This window comes from Felis catus, chromosome A3 (assembly GCF_018350175.1).
Source record: "Felis catus isolate Fca126 chromosome A3, F.catus_Fca126_mat1.0, whole genome shotgun sequence".
Classification (NCBI taxonomy): Eukaryota; Metazoa; Chordata; class Mammalia; order Carnivora; family Felidae; genus Felis; species Felis catus.
In genome coordinates this window covers 66,550,340-66,573,679 of record NC_058370.1, presented here as the reverse complement: position 1 = coordinate 66,573,679, position 23,340 = coordinate 66,550,340, and the positions used below count along the sequence as shown (strand labels likewise).

The 23,340-nt window shown below is 53.0% G+C and overlaps 1 protein-coding gene across 4 annotated transcripts in view; it reads right to left on the bottom strand.

Moving 5' to 3' along the window:
* TTC7A (tetratricopeptide repeat domain 7A) overlaps positions 1-23,340 on the bottom strand; it is a 120,009-nt gene that overhangs the window by 51,444 nt on the left and 45,225 nt on the right. For all 4 annotated transcript variants that reach the window (XM_003983963.6, XM_019827149.3, XM_045054177.1 and 1 more), the window contains 5 exons: positions 23,139-23,296; positions 22,506-22,569; positions 12,672-12,809; positions 11,028-11,111; positions 6,684-6,788 (listed from right to left, as the gene is read on the bottom strand). In XM_003983963.6, coding sequence (XP_003984012.3) covers positions 6,684-6,788; positions 11,028-11,111; positions 12,672-12,809; positions 22,506-22,569; positions 23,139-23,296 — 549 coding nt within the window. The remainder of the gene's footprint in view (positions 1-6,683; positions 6,789-11,027; positions 11,112-12,671; positions 12,810-22,505; positions 22,570-23,138; positions 23,297-23,340) is intronic.

Below are 23,340 nucleotides of genomic sequence, written 5' to 3'. Positions count from 1 at the left end.
GCTGACAGTGTGGACCCTGCTTGGGATTCTCTCTCTCTCTCTCTCTCTCTCTCTCTCTCTCTCTCCCCCATTCCCTCTCTCTTTCCACTCCTCTCCTACTTGCACACTCTCTCTCAAAGTAAATAAATAAACTAAAAACATACATCCTTAACTTGTCCAACTTGTGGTCCACTCTGACCCCCAGGTCAGGAGCCTTCCTCAGTCAGTACTTGCCAGCCTTGTTTGTCCATGTAGTTTAAGCACTGTGTCAGCATTTGTCTCAAATCAAACTCACAAAGCTTGAATATACCATTTTCCCTAGATGCCCAACACTATTTTGGTTCCTACCACCTATTACAAAGCAGCCTTTTTGCATGAGGAGTCACTGCAGTGATGATGAAGGGGAAAAAATATCAACTGTTTTAAATATGTCAACGTACAACATGCTAACATACAGTATTAATATAGATGGGAGCTCTAACTGGTCAGCGAAAGGAAAAAATGCTGTCACAGCAAACAAAACAAAAACAAAACAAACCCAAGATTTATATGTATTTTAAATATATTTTAAAAACAAGAAATATGTATATAAATATATAATATGTATATTATATATTTACATAAGTATACATATATACATACACAAGTATATACACACACACATACACACTACACACACACATAAACAAATATGTACACACACAATGCACCATTCCCCTTCATCTAAGACATGAGTGGCAATCCTAAAGCCCTTGAGAAAGTGGCTTTGTCATGTTTGTTCTGAAATACTAAGTGCCCAGCCAAGTCCACACTCAGTTCCACACTCAGGAATAAGCTCTCCACACGGATAGCAGGGCAGCCTTGAAAGCTGAGAACACAAGCCCTGGGACCAGACTTCTCACACTCAAATCCTGGTTTGGTTACTTACTAACTGTGTGACCTTGGGTAAGTCACCTCACTTTGCTGTGCCTCAGTTCCCTCTTCTATAAAATGGTGTGACAAGTGTTTGTCTGTGAGGCAGTTGCTGGGAGGACTGAATGAGATAAGACACAGTGAATGCTCGGAGCAGTGCTTGAATAAATGTAAACTATTATCATTAGCTAGTGAATTTCTATCTATAATTAGTTGCATCTTCCAGAATTCTCTTAGGCATCAGCCTGACAGATGTGGCAAGTGCCATCTGAATAAAGTCCTCATGCCCCCTTGTACATGACCTCTCTGACAAATCAGGAAGCGGCATCAAAGACTGTCCTGGAATCCAAAGGAGGTACTACTGCCTGCCTTTTATCTCCTGCCTCAGAAAAGGAGACAATACAGAAGGACGAGCTGGGTCTCCGCAGCCCTGTGCAGTCTACTGTGCCAGCTGGTCAAACCCTCTGACCCTCTATCCACAGTCCAGAACACACAGACCTACACCCACTAACCTACCCTTTGTAACAATACTCACCCCTGCTGTGGGTAACACACTCAGAATGATATTTTCCATCTTATTCTCTGATAGTCTATTTCAATTTTTTCTTAAGAAAGTTCTATTTCACAACCCACGAACGGGTCTCAGCTTCCGACGGGAAAGCCACAGCTCTAATCCAGGGGCTGACTGAGCTGCCCATCTACAGCCACCCCCATCAGCTTTCTCCCTGGGACTCCCTCACTTGGCCTTTTCAGTCTCCAGACACTTCCTATGGTGGCCTCAAAAGTTGGCAGCTGGTGGCTCTGCAGTTGGGGCTGCTGTTTCTGCAAGATTAGCTCAGATTACAGTGCTGGGCCCTCCTTGCTCAACCACACTCTTCCAGGGTGACAGGTTTTTAAAGTTCTTTTCAGCTGTTCTCCTTCCAGTGATACACTACTTTTTAAATATCTCCTTTACCTATGGCAGTCGTGTAACTTCGCCATGAACCCCACATAGAGACCCCCTCCACGCCCCTGCCATTCCAGAGAGGTTTAGTGCAACCTGGTGCATCATAGCACCGCTGCCACCTGATGGAACAGGTGTCTCACAGCTGAAGGTTCTGGGGCACAGGGAGCTTAGGGGACCTGTTCGAGGCCACCTGGCTAGTGACAGAATGGAGTTTCTAACTCAGGTCTCCTGAGCCTACATCTGGATCTTTCTGAGCTACCTGATTCACAGCTGCCCTCTGTGGGTCTTCACTCTCTTCCTCTCTGACCCTTTGGGAAAAGGAGGCAATGAAGGTTCTAACGTGTGGACCCTTTGCTTCGGCTTTCCGGAAGTAAGGGAAGTGTTCCCATGACTTCACAAGTTCCTAACGGCTCTCTGGTCTTCCTGACTTGGTCCCTACACAGACAGGCTTCTGACTTACACACTTTGCTCTTGCTTGGCTGCCTTCTGCTTCAAGGGCTGCCTCATTCATCTCGCATGGGGCCAAAGAGGTTGTACCCCTGGCATTTCATTCTCTTCCTCTTCCTGGGAACCAGAGAAAGTTCCTTTCTGAACCTCTCCAGTTTCTCCTCAGTCCCTTCCCATGGGGCTCAGGGCCTGTTGTCAACTGCTCCACTGAAAATGCACTTTTCCCTTCCCAGGAGGAACAGGACGAAACTTCTGTATTTCCACAGGCTAGCGGCAGGATTGCTGGCACTCTGTCTTCCCTGTCTCTTAAACACTCATCTTCCTGGCTCTGGCCACCCCTGAATCTGAAAAATGGAGGTAAAAACACAAAAGCATGTGCTTTCTGAGAACCTGCTGTTTTGAAGGGTCTGTCACAGGGATAGCTGCCATTCATCAGGTACTTGCAACGTGGTAGGCAGCAACACTGCTCAGCTCTGGTGTTCACAGCCACCTGTAAAGGGTGGATGTGACAGTTTCCATGGTACAGGATGAGACATGGAGAGGGCAAATTACTCCCCTAAAGTCACACAGCTACTGAGCAGGCAGGGATTTGAACACGATCCTCTCTGTCTCCAAAGCCTGCACTATTTGCACGGCCTCATACCGCCCCCTCGGGAAGAGGCCCAGAGACAGCATACAGACCTTTCCAAAGAGGAGCATGGTCTGCTTTTCCATTTCATAACGCCCCGTCTTGTGTGCGAAACACAGCACACATGCACACCCCCAGCTCCTGTCCTCTTAGGGAAGTTTCACCTTTTTAAATTAAATACATTTTAAGTAATTATGTTTGGAGAGAGACTAAAAAATATTTACATCTCTTTCCTTCTTGCCCCAAAACTGGCTGGGGACCTTAGCAAGACATCGGCCATGGCAAGGCAGGAGGCTACCACACGCAGCAGCAGTTACTGGGTCAGAGCCTGGGATGCTCCCCCACCCGCCACCTAGGGGAGCCTCAGGCTAAGCCCCGGGGCCAGTACTCTCCCACCTGACCCCATACCTGACCCAGGAGCAGTCACCTTGCATCAAACCCCACGTCAGCCAGCATGTGGCCATGCAGGTCCCTCTGCCTGGTGCCCTCCTTCCCCCACCACTACCCGAGGACAACCTGGCTCTCAGACCCAGACCTAGCCTAGGGTGTCCCATGCTCGCTCTGGGCATGAGGACAGGACGTGGGGACAGCAGGTGCTCCACCTCTGGGCACATGGCCACCGAGGCCGGTTTAACCCAGCACAACTCGTTTTTCAAATGTCCCAGTTTCAGCCTCCTTTCCTGCAACCTGGGCCAAGTTGTCCACCCCTAGATTTCTGTCCCCAGCTCACGGGGCTTGGCTGGGCAAAGGCTGGGGCTGCTGGGGGCTGTTGTGAGCCAGAAGAGCTGCAAAGGCAAGAGACAGAGGTGGCATCAGATGCCTTTCACAAACTGTGCTCCATCCCAAGTACTAGCACCCCTCTGCCCACCGAGGTCAGACCTGTTCTTCCTGTTTGTGGTCCTGCAAATAGAAAGTGCTGGGCCACCCCTCTCCCAGCCTCCTTGGAGAACAGGCTGCCCTTAGCTACCCACGGTCTGCTCTCTGCCCATGCCAACTCGGGAACCTGAGAACCACTGAATCAGAGGCAGACTTTCCACACTCATCCCTCCCAGCCAGCTGGGGCGGGAGTCATTCTATAAGATATTAGCGGACACCTAACCACATGCAGGGTTCTTTGCTGGGGACAGAGATGCGGGGTGCAGTGTGGTAAGGAAAGAAGCTTCCCGACTATTGGGAAGAGAAGTACCACACAAGGCAGAATTGGTTGTCCAGTGATTGGGCTCATCGGCAAGTAGGATCTATCCAATAAGCACCAGACATTAACTCTGACCTGGGGTTTAAGAAGGAAGAGAGACAGTTTCTGCCCTCAAGAAACACTGGTGATTACAATGTAATGTGCTAGGTGTCCAAGGCAGGTATAAATGGGACTTTAGGGAGGTGCAAGGGTTCCAGGTTAGGGACGGCCACCAGGAGGCCTGGCCCTCCAGCATGTCCTGGCTCTAGTCTGGACCCAACTGAAACCCCATCTCAAACCAGCCCCCAAAGCCGTGCATGCTTCGCAGCTGAGGTTAAACAGCTCACCCTCCTCTCCGATTCTGATGACAAGTCTGCATGTTTAAGTTTCCTTTTGGGCTTTTCTATTTATGTTGTCATTGATGACTTTGCTCCTAACTCATCTGATTTCAATTTGGACTGATTTGATCCTAATTTTATTACCATGTAATCTGAATGCATGTAATGACTGTAATTATGCTGCTGAGGGAAACAGCTCCTCCACGGTGGGAAGACCTAAATTTAGGCTTCCTGGCAAGGGACTGCTGGCTGGGTGGACACCCACAGCCACCTCAGAGCTGGCGGCCTATGAGAGGACAGAGGCCCTCCCCTGCCCCAGCTCAGTGAGGCGGGTATTTGGGGCTTTGTCCCAGAGATGGACTTGAGGCCCCTCTCAAGAGCCTCAGAAACATGCAGGAGTGTGAGCGAGGGGTCCGTGAGCCCCCCTTCTCTGCACCCCCCGGCTCACACCATAGCCCTCTGTTGCGGTGCTCAGTCTGGGTGTCTCCTCTCTGCCGACACCCGCAAACCAACCATGTCCCCACAGCTCCCCACTTCTAAGATGCAAGACACCAATAGTCCCCCTGCAAGGATTTGGGGGGCAAGGAGTTTCCCTGCTAATCATAGCGTGGGGAAAGCAAGCAGTGATGGAAGAACCCACCAGTAGCCTGACCCTCCACAGTCCAAGGCCACCTCCTCTGTGAACCTCCTTGACCCATCTAGCCTTCTACATATTTTATGTCATTTATGCCACATATGAGGAACAGACTGTAATTATTTCCATTTTACGAATGAGGAAACTGAGGCACAGCAAGGTTAGTACTTTACTCAAGACCACCCAGGGGCTGGGCAACAAAACTTTTACCCACATCATCACACAGCCTCTTCCAATGCCTGGAGCCTGTTATAGGTCCTTCTGCCGAATTTCTCCCTCACTAAAACCACCCTCTAAAGCCTGGGGCCGGCTGAAAGCCATGCTTCCCCCTCCCCCCACCATTCACAGCGAGTGGGGCCATGCAGGGTCATGCAGGCACTTCAGCTACAGAAATCTGAGACTCTGGAGACAGAGGGGAAGGTGCTGTTTCTTCCTTGCTCCTCATGCTTGGGGGTCAGCCCTCTCTGTGGCAGACAGGACAAGGCCCACCAGGGCTGTGAGGTGGGGACACAGGGGAGGGTCAGGGCCAGTTTCTAGTCCCCGGAGGGACTTGGCGGGAAGGGTTAGAACACGAGTCTCCCTTTCCAGGGCTGGATACCTAAGGAAGGGGGGGGGGGGGTGCGGCAGCAGGAGCCAGACAGGCCACTAATTCTGAAGCATCTGCTATATACCCCTGGAGCCTGGCCCCTGCTGCCCTGAACAAGCTGGGCACCCAACCATGGTGAGGGTGGGCTTGAGACAACAGGCAGGGGAGGACTGTGTATGGCAGCAGCTTCCTTTAAGGAGCTGCTGGGCCTGGAGGGCAGTTGAAGGAACTGGGGCTATCTTGCCTGCAGAGAGAAGTGGGCTCCTGCCAACCTGAAGGAGCAGATGTACTTGTTCTAAGACAGCCCCTGACATCAGGAGGCTGATGCAGGCTTAAGGAAGGAGAGACCCTTAGGAAGTGAGCTCCTAGTGAGAGGAGACACCATGCAGAGGCCCTGCCTCAGGACCCCATAGACTTAGAGCAGCCACCACAGGAGCCTGGGTTGGGGCGGGGGGTGCTACAGGCCCAGCGCCTATCACCTGCTTCCGTGAGGGCCTCAGGGCCTGCCTGCAGTAAAGCCCGTCCTCTGGGGAGAGGGCTCACCGGACAGTTCCACAGCCCCAGCAGAGCCCCAGGCAGGCAGCTGAGCACAGGGCAGGGACCTGTAGTCTGGAGCCCAGAGGAACGAGGGGCTGACAGAGGAGGCCACCCTCTAGTCCTGCCCACACAGAACTGCACCCTGCAGTAATGTGCAGCCTCTATGCAAACGATGGTTGGCCCAGGTGCTCCAAGTCCTGTCCACTACTGCCCTGCTGGGCAGGTGGCAGGCCCTCTACTTTTGACTCTACATTCGGCTCTCTGGAGACCACAGCTCAAGGCTGAACCACAAAGCTGACACCGTCCTGAGTTGGGGGACCTGCTGCTGCAGCTGGAGGCTGCTTTTCTCAGATTTCCCCTTCCAGGCCTGTCTGCCTCACAGCTTCCCTCACGCCCCCACCCCTTATACACACAGCAGGATTGCATGCCTCCATCTCATGCTCACCACCACCCTCCCGCAGGAGCTGCCGGAATCTGGGCCCTACCCCCACGGCTCACTCACCCAATGCAGGGACCCGATGCAGACCTTGGCGGCCATCAGGGGCACAGTGGGGTCCGAGGGCCGAAGCTTCATGCACTCCCGCAGCAGAGACACGGCGTAGGCTGACTGCAGAAGAAAGGGCAGGTGACACCATTACTGACAGCCCTGGGCCTCAACAGACTGGGTGCCTCATGCCTACGGCGGGGGGGAGCTCCCAAACCGCCAGTCCTTGCTCTGTACCCCTTTCCTCCCAAGAGCCAGGAAGAGGGCCCAGTGAGAGGAGCACAGGTCATGTTGGTGGACAAATCCCTCCTGGGCCTCAGGTTCCTCATCTGGAGAATGGAGGCTGTGACCTTTGCCCAGAGGTGGTGTGCCAACAGCTAAGGTAACAGCAGGTGGAAGCTCTTCGGAAGGAACTCAAATATGAACCATGGAAATTTTAGAGGCCAAAAGGGGCTCTCTCAAACTTCTGAGTTCAATAGCCTTGGTTTACAGGGGACGGGATGACACCAAAGCCCTGCAGGAGCTGGAGGCAGGGCTGTGGTGGGGAGATGAGACGAGGCATAAACGCTGGCAGAGGAGGAGGAGAGAAGTCTAGCTGGCAGAGCCAAAGAAAACCTCCAGCCAGGAATCCGAGGCCCCACAAAGCTCCAGGGACTCGGCCACAGAGATGGGGCCAGAATGGACCTGCTGAGAATGGCCATGTGTGGAGGGAGGGCCAGGAGGAGAGACCATCCGCAGCCAGGCAGCAATATGACCAATCACAATAATGAGAAGAAGAATACCAGCTAACACTTACTTAGATCTTACTATGTACCGGGCACTGTTATAAATCAGGGCCAAATGTGGCCCTCTGTCTGCTCTTGGAAATAAAGTTTTATTGGAACTCAGCCACACCCATTCATGTATGTATTGCCTACAGCTGTTTTTATGACAGAGTGGAGTAGTTCCCACAGAGACTACTTGGCCTGCAAAGTCAAAAATATTTACTATTTGACCCTGTATAGAAGGTCTGCTGAACTCTGTGCTAAGTGCTTTATAAATATTAAGTCATTCATTTTTCACAACTCTTCTATGAGGTAGTATGCTATGTCCCTATTTATAGGTGAGGAAACTGAAATGCAGAGAAGTTAAGTAGCTTGTTCAAAGCCACAGTACCCATAAGTGGCTGAGCTGGGGTTTGAACAGTCTGGCTCTAAGCTTGTAACCACTGCCCTATTCTGCTCTGTGGTGACTACCTTGGCAGAAGAAGCCTCTGTCTCCCTGCTGCGCGCGCGCACACACACACACACACACACACACACACACACACACACACACAGTCAGGGCTTCTGACTGAATCCAACACTTTTCCAAGAAACTCAGCAGTGACACCACCCCAAGTGTGCACACTCCCATGGTTGTGTGACCCCCAGGTAGGCAGGCAGGCAGGGGCATGCGTGTGTAACTACAATTCCCACATGCTAAGCCCTGCTGCGAGTCAAGCTTCCTCACCATTAATTAGCTTTCACCCTCCCCAGCAACTCCGAAGGTTATCACTGAGGAAGTGGGACTCTGTTAGGCTTACTTGTCCCCAGCTCAGTGTGAGACTGGCAGAAACAGACCTGGAACTCAATATCTGGGTCCACCCTAGACCCCCAGCCTCTCTCTAGCTACCCCTCCTTTCTCAGCCCAGACATGACAGACTGAGGCTCTGGGCTCAGGCTTATTAGGCCAATTCCAGGTGTCCTAGTCAAGGGCCAGTTCCCGGCCCAGTACTGGGCTGGGGTTGTGGGGTCACTGCAGGAAGGCGGAAGAGGTCATGACTCTTGCCTATCAGGTGCCTGCACAAAGGTCAGGGACAGAAGACAAAAGCTACCATTCCCCCCTGCTCTCTTGGGAAACACAGGACACACGAGGGTGTGAGACCAAGCACAGGAGGGTGTCAGCAGACGACCTGTTCTGGCAGGCTGGGAGACTGGCCTAGGCTGCAGGATGGGAGGTGTCGTGAAGGGCCTGAAGGGGCTGCCAGGAGATGCACAGCTCCTGTGAATGCAACTCCCAGCACCCCCCGCCACGGCCCCCTGTCCACACAGCACAGCAAGCCTCGGGTTCTCCTTGGCCTCCTTCCCTGGCTGCTGGCCTCTGCAGGGTTGAAGTGTTCCCTGACCTTGAAATAAAGGTTCTATAACCCTGACTGTCCATGTTCACCACACACAGACCACAAAATGCTGCTATTTAAGGAGCCATCTGAGGACTCCACAGTCACGGTTGGCAGCTTTTTTTTCTTTTTCTTTTTTTTTTTTTTTGTCATGCTGGTTACCTAGCAACGCAGCCAATGTGACTGCTGAGGAGACCAAGAGAAGGAGCGACCTAAATCATGTCATGGACCTCATCGTTTCTTCCTGCAGGTTGAGGTGTCAGATGTGTTTATATTGGCCTGCCCTCACCTTCGGCACAAGTGCAGGTACAAGAACCTTGATTCCTACCTTAGGCTTTGGCAGAGACCAGCTCTGGCCAATGTCGAGGGCTGCCTGGGCCAACCAGGCAGACTGAGCTGGTGTGCAGGTTCCTGAGGGGAGTGGAGAGTGTGTTTCCAGAACAATCTCCTGCTACACCAAATGCAGGGATGGGTATAACCCAGTGTCTCCGGACTGTGGGGTCTCATGTGCGAGGAACTCCCGCATCACCCCGACTCCCTGCCTATAAGCCCATTCTCATGCCCACCTTGCTGGTCTGTGAAGGAGCCAGGCCCGAACACCAACTCCCTGGATCCTGGGACGTGCCAGACTGCGTGTGGACCTCTCTGATCTCTGAGCCTGGCTCTTCTCAATAAGGAGGTTCAAGATCCCGTACCTCCCAGACTAACATGACACCTTCTCCTGAGACTGGGGGCTTCCTGGAGTACCACCAGATATTAAAGCTAACTTCTGAGTGTGGTACATTCTTCTGAGAGGGGTCCCCAGCTTTTCTTGGCATCTCAAAGGGGGTTCATGATTCACAGAAGGGTGAGGACCACTGCCGTGGCCCTGGGCCTCTCCTTCTGGTTCATGCTCACTATTATAAGACTAGAGGCTCTTTGTTTCCCAGAGTCGGGAAGAAGCTGTCACATGCCCCTGTGAGCTGTCTGCCCAGGCTCTGTGTAAGCTCCAGCCCTACCTCCTCCCCTCCCTCAGGCCTCACTCTGTCTGTGGCTTGAACTCCCCCTGAGCCTTGACAGGACCCTGCTGAGCACAGAGCCAGGGTACATCATGTCTGTGCATTTAGGAGGCTCTGGGAGGTCAACTTGATGGGGGAGGGGAAGAAGTCTGGGAAGACAAACTTGATAGTGGGGGGCGGGGTGGTGCAGGGGTGGGAGGCTCCCCAGGTGATTCTCACCATACTCCCCTGGCCCCTTCCCACCTGTCAGGCTGCAGCCCCTGCTCTTCTTCCTCTTCCCTGCCTGACCCGGCCAGCACAGCCTCCATTTGTGGGGGAGATGCTGGCAAGCCCAGGAGGGCCCGCCTCGGAGACGAGCTGCAGGGCTAGAAATGGCAGGTGGCACAGATGGGCGGGGGAGGGGGCAGGAATTCCCTCAGCCCCACAAAAGGGCTCTGGGTGTTTACAGCTCTTGGCACGATTTGCAAGCTCCTGCCACCTTATTTCCTGCATTCATAACGTCCTCGGCTCTAACACCCTCAGCACCCAGCTCCGGAAAGGTTTTCCTTTCATGTTACTGCTGAAAATAGAGGCTTATGTAAGTGTAATTCTCATCAGAGGAGAAAGCAGGGGGTGCTGGAACGGGGCTCGGTGGGTAGAGTGCAAAGGTGGCCCTGGTGACCTGGGATAAGGGCAGTCTCCCTGCCCCCGCCCCAGCCACATCCTCTGACGCAGTCCTCCCTCTGAACTCCCAAACTCCCATGTGGGAGCTGCTGTTCTGCTCCACCCTCAACCTCTCCCTCCCAGGCAGGTCCTTCCATGGGAAGGTCCTTTCCTGACACCACACTCGATGGGCGGGAAGAGAGCCACGGCCCAAATGGAACAACGTGCTCCTTGCCCAGAAGCCTTGTCCCAGGCCTGTTTCACACAGTGGTACTCAAGTCACACATGGAAATGCTCCGATGCCACATGTGTGCACATGTACTAGGAGAAAAGCATCCACAGACTCACACTGCACACCTGGCACCTCATAACTCACAGGGGGACACCAGAGTCACACAGGGGTCTGTGTGTGACCCTCTGGTGGCCCCCACTCTCCTGGAGATTAAAACCTGATGCGGGACATTTCTGAATCACCGCCACACCCTCCACTCACCTCTGGGAGGGACCAGAGGAGAGCAGAGGCCCCATGGGTGGGGCCCTATGGGTGCAACCTCCCCCACCCCACACACACACACCGGGTCTTACCTTCCCACAAGCCACCATGGAGAGGGCCACTTGGTACCAAAGGTGAAATTCTTCAAAGGCAAACTTCATGGCTCGCTCCAGGCACTGAGGAGAGGGGGCTGGTCAGCACTTCCCCACCAGGGGTCCTCCCCTCCCAGCCCAGTCCACTCCTTTCCAGGGTAACCACTGCCCAAATCACTTCCTGGAGGAGGCTGTCTGCGGCCCACACTTGGTTCCCGTCAGCAAATGCCAGGCATCACCTGTCCCTGCCACAGGCATGCTGGATGACTTTGCACAAGTCTCTTACCCTCTCTGCCCCTCGGTTCCTACCTCCACAACGTGTGAAAACCTTCCAGGGTGATGGTCAAAAGTGAATGAAATTGGGTCTGGGTTTTTAAAATTTAAACATCCCATAAAAACGATAAGTGACATTCATTATTGTGCATGGTACCATTCTCAGCTTTTTACGTGTATTAACTCATTCATTCTCCCCAACAGCTCTGTGAGGTGGGTTCTCTCATTATTCCCATTTCACAGATGAGGAAGCTGAGGCTTGAATGACTTATCAGGGTCACAGGGCTAGTAACTGGCAGAGCAAGCTGACTACAAAGCCCCCCAGATGGAAAGGCTTTTTCTCGGTTCTGCTATTCTCTATGACCACCGAGAAGACTGACTGCCCCACCTGCCTGTCCAGTCCTGGGCAAGCCCGTATCAGGGGTGGCCTGGTGAGATCCAACAGACAATACAAGTGCTTCCAGGCGATGGAGGCAGAAGCCAGCATGTGAGGACAGGATTCATCATGTGGCCATGGTCAGGCGGGGTGGGAAACAGAGGTGAGGTTACAGGATCAGACAGTATGTACTTTAAGAGCTCGCTGGCCTGGGTTCACTTGCTGGCTCAGCGTGCACTCTCACCGCCATCTTGGGCAAGAAACCATCTCTCTGGGCCTGCCTTCCTTGCTGGTAAACTCGAGAGACTACTACTTAAAGAAGGTATCCTCTGAGAGCACCTTGCATGGCACCTGGGGCAAGCAGGAGCTCAGCAGATGTCACCCACCCCAGGAACCCCGTAAACACATGGGAAGAGAATCCACTGCCAAAAGGCCTATCCCTAGTGCCACCTTTGATCCTAGCCCAGATTGGAAAGCTCAAACATGTATGCGTGCCATTCGCACTGTGGGGGACAGAGAGAGGGACGGCTTGGTGCTCTGGTCCTTCCATCTCCACCCCGGACAGGCACCATCCCTAGAGCGTTGCCCGACCAGGGTCTGCTCAATAGATTGGGGGTGCTCTGTCTAGCTTGGGTGGGAGGGGGCCCAGGTTCCCGACACACACCAAGCTCAGAACCTTGTCGGGAGAGGCAGTAATGAAACACCATGTCCTCTGTGGGGGAAACTGAGGGGTGGATAATTTTCCCTTTGTGTTTCTCTATGCAACGCCATGTGTTTTTTTCAAAAGAAAATCACATAAAAACACTAGTAAAACAACTGAAAACCAAAACCCCACCCTGCCAGTGATGAGCAGCTCTCCCAACATTGGAAATGGAATGGTCCTAAGCCTGGTCTCCCAAGAACTGAGCTGTACCCCTTGGTGGAGGCAGGAAAGGGACAGAGGAGGAGGTCCTTGGTGGGCCACCTGACTTCTGGGGAGGGGTGGGCCACCGTACCTCAGAGAGCATGACGTACTGGCCTCTCCTGCCCAGCGTGATGCTCAGGAGGTCATAGATGGCCGCAGCGTTCCGCAGGCTCACTGCCCGGTCCTCCTCCTGCTCCGGTGCTCGGCTCAGCACCACATCTCGGGTAGCCTGTGGGGGAACGTGGGTTGGGAAAGAGCAAGGACAGAAAATAAGCAGCTGCCTGCCTCCAAGGCCCGGCGACCATCACCCTTACATTGCTAACCCAGGCCATGCTCCTAAAATCAGCCAGAGCCTTTCCCCATCCCCATGAAGGCCCCCATGAAAGAGAGAAAACCCTCTACTCATAGCCCAGGTGAGGAAGCAGTTCTGAAGGTTCCTGCTATTAAATGTTTTAGTCTGCAAAATCTCAAACCTACAGAAAAATTTCAAGGATAATGGCACTGATCACATTTGCCTGTCTCTAGTATATAATAATAATCATAATCATAATAATAACAATAATAAAGTCATTATGGTAAGATGTCCCTTTGCCCCTAAATACAAGAGGGCATTTTTTTTTTTTTAAACAACCACAAGAGGAATGCCAGTATTTCAGGAAATGTAAAACTGAAACCTCTCATACCAGCTCACAGTCAGATCTTACCACCTGCCCACTGCTGGTCTCACTAGAAATTTTCTCATCCCAGAACCCAATCCAGGACCATGCCCTGCATTCAGGGAGTACGTCTCTTTTGTCTCCTCTCAGCCAGAAGAGCCCCTCAGCTCTCATCTGTCTTTCAAACACTGGCATTTTTGAGGACATGTTTATGTGCTTTGTGGAACAGCTCCTTGTGTGCTTGGAATTGTCCACTCACAGAAAGAGCTTCAGGTAATATCTGGAACTGTCTAGATTAGGTGGGTGGTTCTGCTGCTTGACTCACAGGAGGGGAGCTTGGGGTGTGGCTCCTTGGTGTCCTCTGCAGGTCCCCCGAGTCCCTCTGATAAGGACTCCTCCGCTGCTATACTTCCTTCCCATCACCCTGTGTCCAACCCAGACCCTATCCTGACTCCTTCTGACCATGGAACTCTCATGAGCTCCCTAAGAAACCTCTCCCATAACATAGGGCCTCTGTGCTTGGTGTCCAGCACTCAGGAGTTCAGTAGCTCAGAGTTGCCAGGTGGCTGGCTACTGGGTGGGAGGGTGGTGGCAGGGGGCGGGATGGGGGGAGGAGAATGGGAAAGTGTGCTTTAGGAGTAGGTGACTCTGTACAATCTGTATCGCCTGAAATCTCCCCCGTGTGGATTTAGGACCCTCTTTTTCTGTGGCCTGTGATCCCACCCCCTCTTGTAAACCCATGCCCTGGGGACGACACTCAGGCTCGGCAGTAATTCAACACGAATCATGGTTCTTCGAGCTGAGCAGCAACAGGGCAGGGACCAGGCTAGGGATGCTTTGGGACCTCTGCCTCCCCCAGCCCCCACCACACACACCTGAGCACTGTATCTGAACTGAAGGAAAGCTGGGTTCCAGCCAGATGTCCCTACTGGCAACTCTCAGTATCCTCCTCCATCTGTATTAGGGACTGAGCCCCCTTTTGTATGTTGGGACCCACCCTCTTCTACTTTCCCACACAGGACCTCAGAACCAAGGATGCTGGGATAAAAGGAAACTTAAAATGACAATCCTTCCTGTCTAGAGATGGTCCTCAAAACTTCCACCTGGGAAGGACTACTAACCCCTCCTCCAGGTCAGGGGCTGAGGCTCCCAAGGGCAAGTGGTTATAGAGGCAGAAGAAGGTCAATGGCCTTCAGACTGCAGGCTCTGAAAAGTGTCCTGTTGTGCAGGCCTGAAGTGCATTCCCACAGTCTTCTGGAAGCCAAAATGCCTGTAAGACCCAAGGAAGTAACTCACCCACGGGGGCATTTCAGGAAGGCAAAGCAGTGGCCAGGGGCTCTGATGGGTGTTCCTCCAGCCACAATAGGTGAGGGCTGCCAACCTCCCCCCCCGCCCCCACCCTGTACATGTACCAGTCCCAGGAGAAGGTGCCGGAGAGGCCAGGAGATCCCCAGAAAGGATAAGCACTGGTGCCAGCCAGATAAACAAGAGCTGGTCAGGAACTCCAAAGGGTTAAGGGAGAGGAGCAGAGAGGGAAAGTGCCAGAGAAATCCCTCTCCTTCTCAGTGAAATCCACCCACACAGGCACCATCAGGAAGAGAGAAGAAATTCTGAGAGGCTTGGCAGGAGCTATTTCTCTAAGCAGAGCAGGAACACAACACTGGCCATGTACCTCCCCCCTCCACCACTTCCGGCCTTCCCCTCCAGCAGCTCCCCAGCTCTGGCCACTGAGGGTGGGGCCCAGAGAGGCGACTTTGCCAGGCAGCAATGACAGGGGTGAGGGACAATGAGAGGACAGGAGGTACAGACCCTGCCCTCAGGGAGGGGCCGTGGAACCTTCTGGAAGCAGCAACAGTACTTGCGCCCAGTGGAATTTGACCTAGAGCTTGGGTGGGAGAGGGGTCCTAATGGAAAGGGAGCAACACTGGCAGCCTGTGGTGGAGTGGGGTTGGGGGGCTTTTCTGTGGGGAGTGGGGAGATGCCTGGCTGGGCACATGCAGGACCTAGGAAGCTACCCATGCATACCAATATCCTTCTGGGGATGGTGAGCAGTGTGCTATGACCGAAGCCTCAACTCTGGTTGGCCTGTCCTTGAAGAACAGCCCCTGCAGACCTCAACTCCCAACCCCCTCCAGACTGCTCCAGGACAAAGTCAAACCTCCTCTTCTGTGGCTGCCATGAGGCCCTTCGCCATGAGGTCCTGCTCACCTGGCCAGCTTCTCCCACAACCAGCTCCCAATTGTCCCCCTGCCCCATAGGACTCCTTCAGCTCCCTCTCTGCACCATGGACAGACAATCTGTACCCTCTGTCAATCTGGATGCCCCCTGGCTCCTTACAACCCAACTCACGTACCTGTTCCTTCAGGTGTTGACCTGACTTATCCCACCAGGCAAGGCCCCCTGCCCGTGTCCTCTCCCAGCATGACACACAGACCCCAGCCCCTGTATGCTCAACAGTTCTTGGGGGTTCTTGGGGCAGGGATGTCTCGCTGTCTCCAGCACCTTCCTTGGTCCATGTCTGTAGAATGACGCTGAGAGAGAAAGATTTCTGGACCTAGTGTGGAAACTTTCTTCTCTTGCCCTAGACCTTGCCTTTGAAGACAACAGTGTCTCTGAATGTGTGCCTGGGGGATGGGAGCGGTGGATTTCCAGCACTGGGCATGGATTGAGTCAGAAGTCCAGGAACAGATCTGAGCATCTCCTCAGCCTGGGGGCTGGCCTCCCCAGAAGGTAAACAGCAGGGAAGGGGTCTCCTCAGGGGTCCTCAGGACCTGGCGCCTGTGTCAAAAGGGAAGCATGGTTCCCCAAAAGAAAGCCAAAAGCAGAAGTTTGCCCCAGTTGCTATGCCTTTGGGGCAGGGCTGCGGTGAAATGCTACAGTGGTGCTCGCCCGCCGGGTGGGGGAAACAGGGCAAAAGGAAGGAAGCTGTGGGGGTTAGCAACAGGGCAGGGATTCATGTGCGGCATGGAGGGCGGAGCCTCAGACACTTTGGGGACTTCTGGTCACTGCCTGTGTGCCCTGAGTGTCCTGTTCTTCCTCCCCTGGGCTCACCACCCTCAGGCCAGCGATACTACAAGATTCACGAGCAACCTTTGAACTAGTCCCAGCCACTCTTTTCCTCCACCATCCAAATGGCCTTGCTAGGAAATCCTTCAGATCAAATGCAGTGACAGATATGAATGCACCAAGACCCATAAAGCAATATGTAGACACTAAATACTCTTCTCACCATCACCATCCTTACTAGGCGTAACACAGAATATTCTCCCAGCACAACCTCCAGAACCCTCCGCCTCTGGAGATTCCCTGTCCTTGTCTGGTCCACGAATTCTGTCCCAGGCAGGGCTTGTGAGCTGTACCTTCTCCCAACCTGGGCCCTCTGGCTGTCTCCCCATGGAAGCCCCCTCCAAACTGAGGGCATTCACGCAGGCCCTCTGCAAGTCAAAAGAGGAAAAGCAAAGAAGAATGTTCTTCCCCACCCCCATCATCCAATAGCTCATTACTGCCAGCATGACCCATATCTGGTGTTTGGAGAAGGATCCATGAAGCAAGTTTAGGGCCTCCCAGGAGGGTCAGCGAGACAACTGCCAGGTCTCCAGGCAGGCCAGCCCGTGTGAAAGCTGAGGCAGGAGACTCCTCTTCCAACAGTCATCCTTCACGTGTGCTGCATGTCACCTTTTCAGGGTCACATCTGTCACATCTCATCCAGCCTCACAGTAACTCCAGGGAGGGGCAGGGGGAACTGCTATGCCCCCTGGGAAGATGGGAAACTGAGTCCCAGAAGGTGAATTCATTGTGCAAGGTCCCCGAGAGTTAAGGCTGCGCCTTCAACAGCCAGTCCAGGACAGCTTCTGCCTGCCTCTGGTCCTGACCTTATGCTGACTGCAGGGCCTCAGACCACACTGACCTTCGCTTCCACCTGGTCCCATTTCTCCTCTCTAATCCTGGACACAAACAGGGTAAGAGAAGTAAAGGGAACTAACTTGTGGAGTACTCTGTAAGCATCTCACAATGACCTCATGCACTACTATCCTATTTTACAGATGAGAAGACTGAGGCCCAGGGAGGCTCCCCAAGGCATACAGATAGGTGGGACCCGGATTAGAGCCTAGACATTCTGACTTCACCCCCGGAGGCCTCTGAAGAAGTGTCCAGTAGCCTCGTCCATGCCAACAGAAGCCCTGGGATGGCTCTGCTTATAAAAGAACCAAAGCAAAACACAAGGCTGGGCATTCCAATCAGGAAAAAAGCCCCTCGGGCAATGGGTCCAGCCATGTTCTCAGACACAGCTGCTCCACTGGCCAAGGACCCGGTCTCAGGGCCTGCTGCTGCCACCCTACAAAAGCACCCCAGAAAGGAGTCTCCCAGCAGCATCTGCGACTGGCACCTGCCCCTCCCTGGAGGGCACTGTCATGTTCTGCTTGTGCTCTCGTCCCCCACCAGCAGACATAATTACCACAGCTCTCAAGCTGCTGGTCCACAGAGCCAAGAAATAACATGCTCTGTGACGTGTCCCATCTACGCAGCAACCCGGGCCAGGCCCACGCCAGCCCCCACTCTCCTGCCGCATCAGGCTTCTGCGGCAGAAATCGCAGCTCTTCCTGCCAGCGAGGGCGAGAGGCTCTCCCACCTCTACTGAACCGACTGTTCCGAGCTGGCAGCGTTATCAGACCCTTTACCATCACAGTCTGCAGCAGCACAGGGCCTCGTGTTAAAGCAAACCAGGTGCCAAATGCTGGAACGATCTGTGCTCATCTGCTGAGTCCCAAATGGAATCAAGCCCAAGAAGCACTTTCTTTTCTTCTTTTCTTTTCTCTCTTCTTCTCTTTCTTTTTTTTTAAACTGAATGGTATCCTCAAACCAATTTATGTCCCAACCAGAACTGAGCCTCAACATATTCTAAACTAACTGAGCTGGAGCCAAGTATTTATCAGGACAAAACAAATACGTGGTGAACATCTACAATGTACTAAGCGCCTTGTGTTCATTTTCTTGCTTTTTCTGTGCAAGAGAGGCCTTATTAGTCTCATTTTACAGAGGAGAAAACCGAGGATCAGGCAGGTAAGAACCTTGTCCAGGCCACACAGATTGTGAATGGCAAATTCCAGACTCAGACTGGAATTTGCTGGGTGCCTGACACTGGGCATGGCACAGTTAGTTAAGCTGCAGGGTCCTGGTCCCCAGAGGCTTACTCGTCCACCCCGTTCTCACTCAACACCAGGCCTTTGTGCCTTTTTAGTTTCCAAGCACCTGATACCAGCAGCAACTTCTCCACCAGCTGAATGCAACAGGGACCCACAGATTGTCTGTCTTAGCATATATTTTATGCCTAGATCAGTATTGTAGAAATGATCAAGATTTCTGTACTTGCTGGTTCCCCAACTGTTTGAGAAAATTAGACTAGTTTTTGATATATGATTCTTTTAAAAACTAAAATACATACTTGGGCTTCAGCAGATGGGGGTGGGGGGATTCCTCCTGATATGGGGACCAGGATTCTCCAGCTCCCTGGATAAAGGGTGGAAGTAGGTGGAATTGGGGGCTGTGATTGAACTCCTCATCATTGTTTCTCTGGTGCTGGGCATGGCCTGGTATGTTGTAGCTTCTCTAACAAGACTAGATGGATGGACACATGGATGGAAGGATGGATAAGCAAACAGGTGGGTGGATGGATGAATTTTAAAATGTCCTTTTGGGGGCACCTGGGTGGCTCAGTTGGTTAAAAGTCTGACTTCAGCTCAGGTCATGATCTTGCATTTTGTGAGCTCAAGCCCCACATCGGGCTCTGTGCTGACAGCTCTGAGCCTGGAGCCTGCTTTGGATTCTGGGTCTCCCTCTTTCTCTGCCCCTCCCCCGCTCATGCTCTGTCTCTCTTTCTCTCAAAAATAAACATTAAAAAATGTTTTTTAATAAATAAAAAATAAAAAAATAAAACAAAATGTCCTTTTGGCCCCAAAGACTCAAAACTAGGTCTAAAACACAAATCTTCTTCAACCAGTTATAACTCACATCCCTTGCATTTCTGTGAAAGCACTTGTACGGTTTCTATTTACCTCTTGAAAGACAAGGGGATTCCCTATTCATTCTGATCATGTTCGGCTGGCCTGTAACAAAAACCGTATCTAAGGTAACAGCCCCAAGCTCAAGACTGCTTGCAAGCTACTACTCTGAGTTCCAAACCACAAAATAGGGGCTGACATGCTCAAGAAACCTGTGGACACCGTTTTCCAGAGCAGCTGCTCTGGTGATCCTAGAGGTGGAAAGCTTTCATGATTATGTCTCCCGGGCTGGCTCTGCTGGGGTAGCTTTTACCACAGCATAATGAATTCGGCACGTATTAGGAAAACCCAAGTAGCAGCCAAGGCAGCCAGCTGCTGTTCTAGAGGCTTCTCCCTATCATCTGCAGCCAAGCCCAGCCAGCATCTAAGGGAGATGAGGAAAACCCCACAGGTACATGGAAGCCAGGCTGAGCCTCAGGGTTCAGCTAAGGGATCAGAGCCCAGGAGGCTGGAATAGTGGTGTCCACACCTGATTGAAAATGTGACCCGCAGGGGAAGAGGGTACGAAACAAGGGCAAGGGAGAAGTCAGAGGCTATTTGGTCTCTCTGAGAAACCGCTCTGAGCCACAGAAGCCAGATCCAGATCCCAGGTGGAAAGCCCTCTGTAGATGAGACACCAAAGCTCTCCCCCAGATTCCTAAAGTTTCTAGACATGTGACGGGCTGGGTGTGAGCAAGAGGAAACAAACCAGCCAGCCCTGGAAGAGTGCCTCCTCCCAGCCCAGTGCACACAGCGTCTGGGCACTTCCTCTGCTTTGTGTGCTACAGGAATTCCCAGGACACCACCTGGCCAGCCGGCCTGCACCCTCTGAGTCTCCTGGGCAGGCCAACAAGTCACACGGCCTCTTGCAAAAGGGCAGGAGCTTCTTGGAGAGAAATCCCACGTTTAGGAAAATTCACTTTGGCTCCAAATGTAGGCCATTTTTTAGTAAAAGGCCATTCTCCACTTTGAGATATAGTAGGGTAGTTTGAGGGTTTGGGGTTGGGTGGGGGGATAATCTAATGGAAGGGCATCTGAACTCTGGTCCTGGGCTCCCAGATCAGGCAGAGGCCACCAAAAATGGCTAAGGGAGACAGAGTCCAGCCTCGGTCCCTGCCATCTCACATCGACAGGCACGTCCCTGCTTGCAAAGCCCTCCCTGAGCCTCGTCTCATTTGATCTTCAAAACTACCCCCTTGGCCTTTTTACAGATGAGGGAGCCAAGAATCAGAGCAGTTTGTAAGTGGCAGAATCCAGACTGCAGTCCAGGGCTTGGGCTCCATGGCCTGTTTTGGAAGTTATTTAGGGAGTTAGACATCATCCAATTCATGGCTGTGAAGATTATTAGTGTGTGACCCCGACCAAGACACAAACCTGCCCTGGACCTTACTTTTCTCATCTGCACAATGAGAACATATTAGTACTAGACTGAACCATATGAAATGGTTATTTTTTTCACATGGCTCAACATAAGGCTTCCCTCTATGAGATAATCGGCTCAGAACCTGGCAGAGAAAGGACCTATGAAATGTTCCTGCTTTCGCCTTTTTGCCTCCCACCTGTCATTCCTCAGCATGGGAAGGGGGGTTTCCCGAGACAGATGACTTCAGTGCAGTCTCATCCGAGAGTGGTAGGTGGTGAGATGGCTCAGGTGTGTGGGTGGGGGCAGGGTGGGGTACCAGTCTATGTCTGAGATGCCAGAAGTAGAAACTGGGGCTCAGTCTGTGGTTAGAGTGGGGGCCCATTTTCCATGAAAAGAGCATTGTTCTCCCATGAAAATCAAACCCTGCACTTGGTATTTCTATCCTCACCGCGGGCTAACCAGCTAGATGCCCCTTCTTCGAGCAACCACTCACCCCCTCACCAGCATGACCCTGCAAACCTTCTGGACCATGGCCTGGCTAAGGAAGGCTATAATCTCTCGCTGCCCCAGTCCAGTGTCCCTCTCCTGCCTCCCTGCTGGCGGACCCGGTGAGGTGGAGGAAACCCACTGACCAAAGCTCTCTGAACAAGTCCTATTACTGCACTGTCCCAGGTGTCCAGAGGAATATTAGTTTCAGGCTCTTCAGGGACCCAGCTTATGGGGTCTTGGTTTCTTAAACTCCACTTCTACAAGCTGCTCTCAGATGTGCCAATTTAGCAAATTGAGTCCCCAACCTGGGGGGAGGTGGGGTGTCCCCAGCTCACAAGCTCTGAGGGACCCCTTAGCCAGAGGGCTGACATGCAGCCTTGGACTCCACCCAAGCACACCACGTGGGCAGCACCTGCACCCTCTGGCTTCCGCTGCTCCAGCACACCCCTCCTCCGCCTCCCTCCGCCTCCCTCCGCCCAGTCCAGGCCATCCTTCTCACCATCCCCTGGGCCACACTCTCTCCTCCGCTGAGGCTCCAGGGCCCATGCATGTGTATGTGTGAACACGTGTCTGTGTGTGTATGTGTGTGTGTGTGGGGGGGGGGGACTCATCTCCCTGCCTGAGGCAGGGGAAATGGGTCTTATGAAAACATCCAAAGAGCACTTCCTGCACACTTTGTCCAGCACACTTTATCCCTCCTCTGCTTTATTTCTCCACAGTACTCAGACACTAGCACCCTGGACATTGCAGTGGTTGATTAATTCATTGTCCACCTCCCTCACTAGAATATAAGGTCCATGAGCGTGGAGACTTTTCTCCGCTTGGTTGCTGCTGCCTTTCTGGCTTCCGGAACAGGGCCTGGCACAAAGTAGATGATAATAAATAGTTGCGTGAATGACTGAATTCCTTCTACAGGCACACTTACCTCTGTGCACTACTATCATCTAACAGGGGAAGGAACTGAGGCTCAAAGGCACTAGATTTGCCCATGGCCCTCAGGTGACAGCTGGCAGAGCTGGAAGCTGAATCCAGGCCTTGTGCCTTGAAAGCGCAGGCTCCTTCCACTCCCTCACATTGGCCCCAGAATCAGCACAAAGCTGCTCAGTGCACACTCATGACTTACTGATACTCATCTTTTGGAATCCCAGAAGAGGCGTTGGGGACTCAACTCAGTCCCTACTCAGGCCCCCAAATGCAGTCTGTGCACCAGACCCAAACCTAGTAGTCTAGGGAGCCTCGCCCCAGTGTGGGGCACAAGTCCAAGAATCCTGCTTTATGGACGTCTGTGGGAGGCTGAGCTGGGTCAGGACCCTGTGGCCTGTGCCTGAGCCCCGCAGCCCTACCCCATGGGGGCAGTGAAGGAAAGCCCTGGAGCTTACCATGGACTCACTGATGAGGAGCAGCAGGAGGGCTTCCTCAATATTATCCTTCGGGCAGTAGAGGCTGAAAGACACAAACGGTGGCCCTGGCTCCAGCACAGCCCTCTCAAAGCAGTGCAGCCGGCCTGCCACACCGGCCTTTCTGCCCCAGAGTCAGCAGCTGCCCCGGTAAGGTGACCCGCTCCTGCATAATTCACAGGCACCGGATAGCACCTGCAGCTCTTTATCAAGCCCCAGAGTTATGGATCTGAAAGACTGGGGTGGGTGGTGGGGCCAGAAATACTGCAGATGCTCCAGGGGAAGAAATGTCCCTTCCAGCACCCAGTGCTGCGTGAAGCAGCTGGGGCAGGGAGCCGGGAGCACAAATCCCACTTTCGGTTATTAAACAAACACGAGAGAAGGCACATAAAGACTAGTAGGAAGGCAGATACCCTCCAAATAATTCGATCTTCGGATGCCTTAGAGAATTCTCTTCCCAACCCCATCCTGAGACTGTCTTCCCTGGTCTATCTGGCTCCCGCCGCTGCCTGCCTGGCAGTGAGCTGGGTGGCAGCTGGGGGCAAGTGCAGGGCAGAGAGAGGGGACGTCGGCAGGGCCGAACCCCAAGTGTGGCATGAGACCAGCAGAGCTTACTTGTCTCCTTCGTAGAGGTGAGGCTTCCGCAGGGCCTGCGTGATGAAGGAGTTCTCCTCCTTGCTCATGAACTCAGGCAGCGGGAGGGACAGGGGGCTCCAGTAGCACTCCTCACTCAAGGAATGTAGCAGGACCCCCGCCAGATGCTTGGCCGCCATCTGGCAGAAAAGGGAGGAAGTCAGACCTGGAACGCCCTCCACCA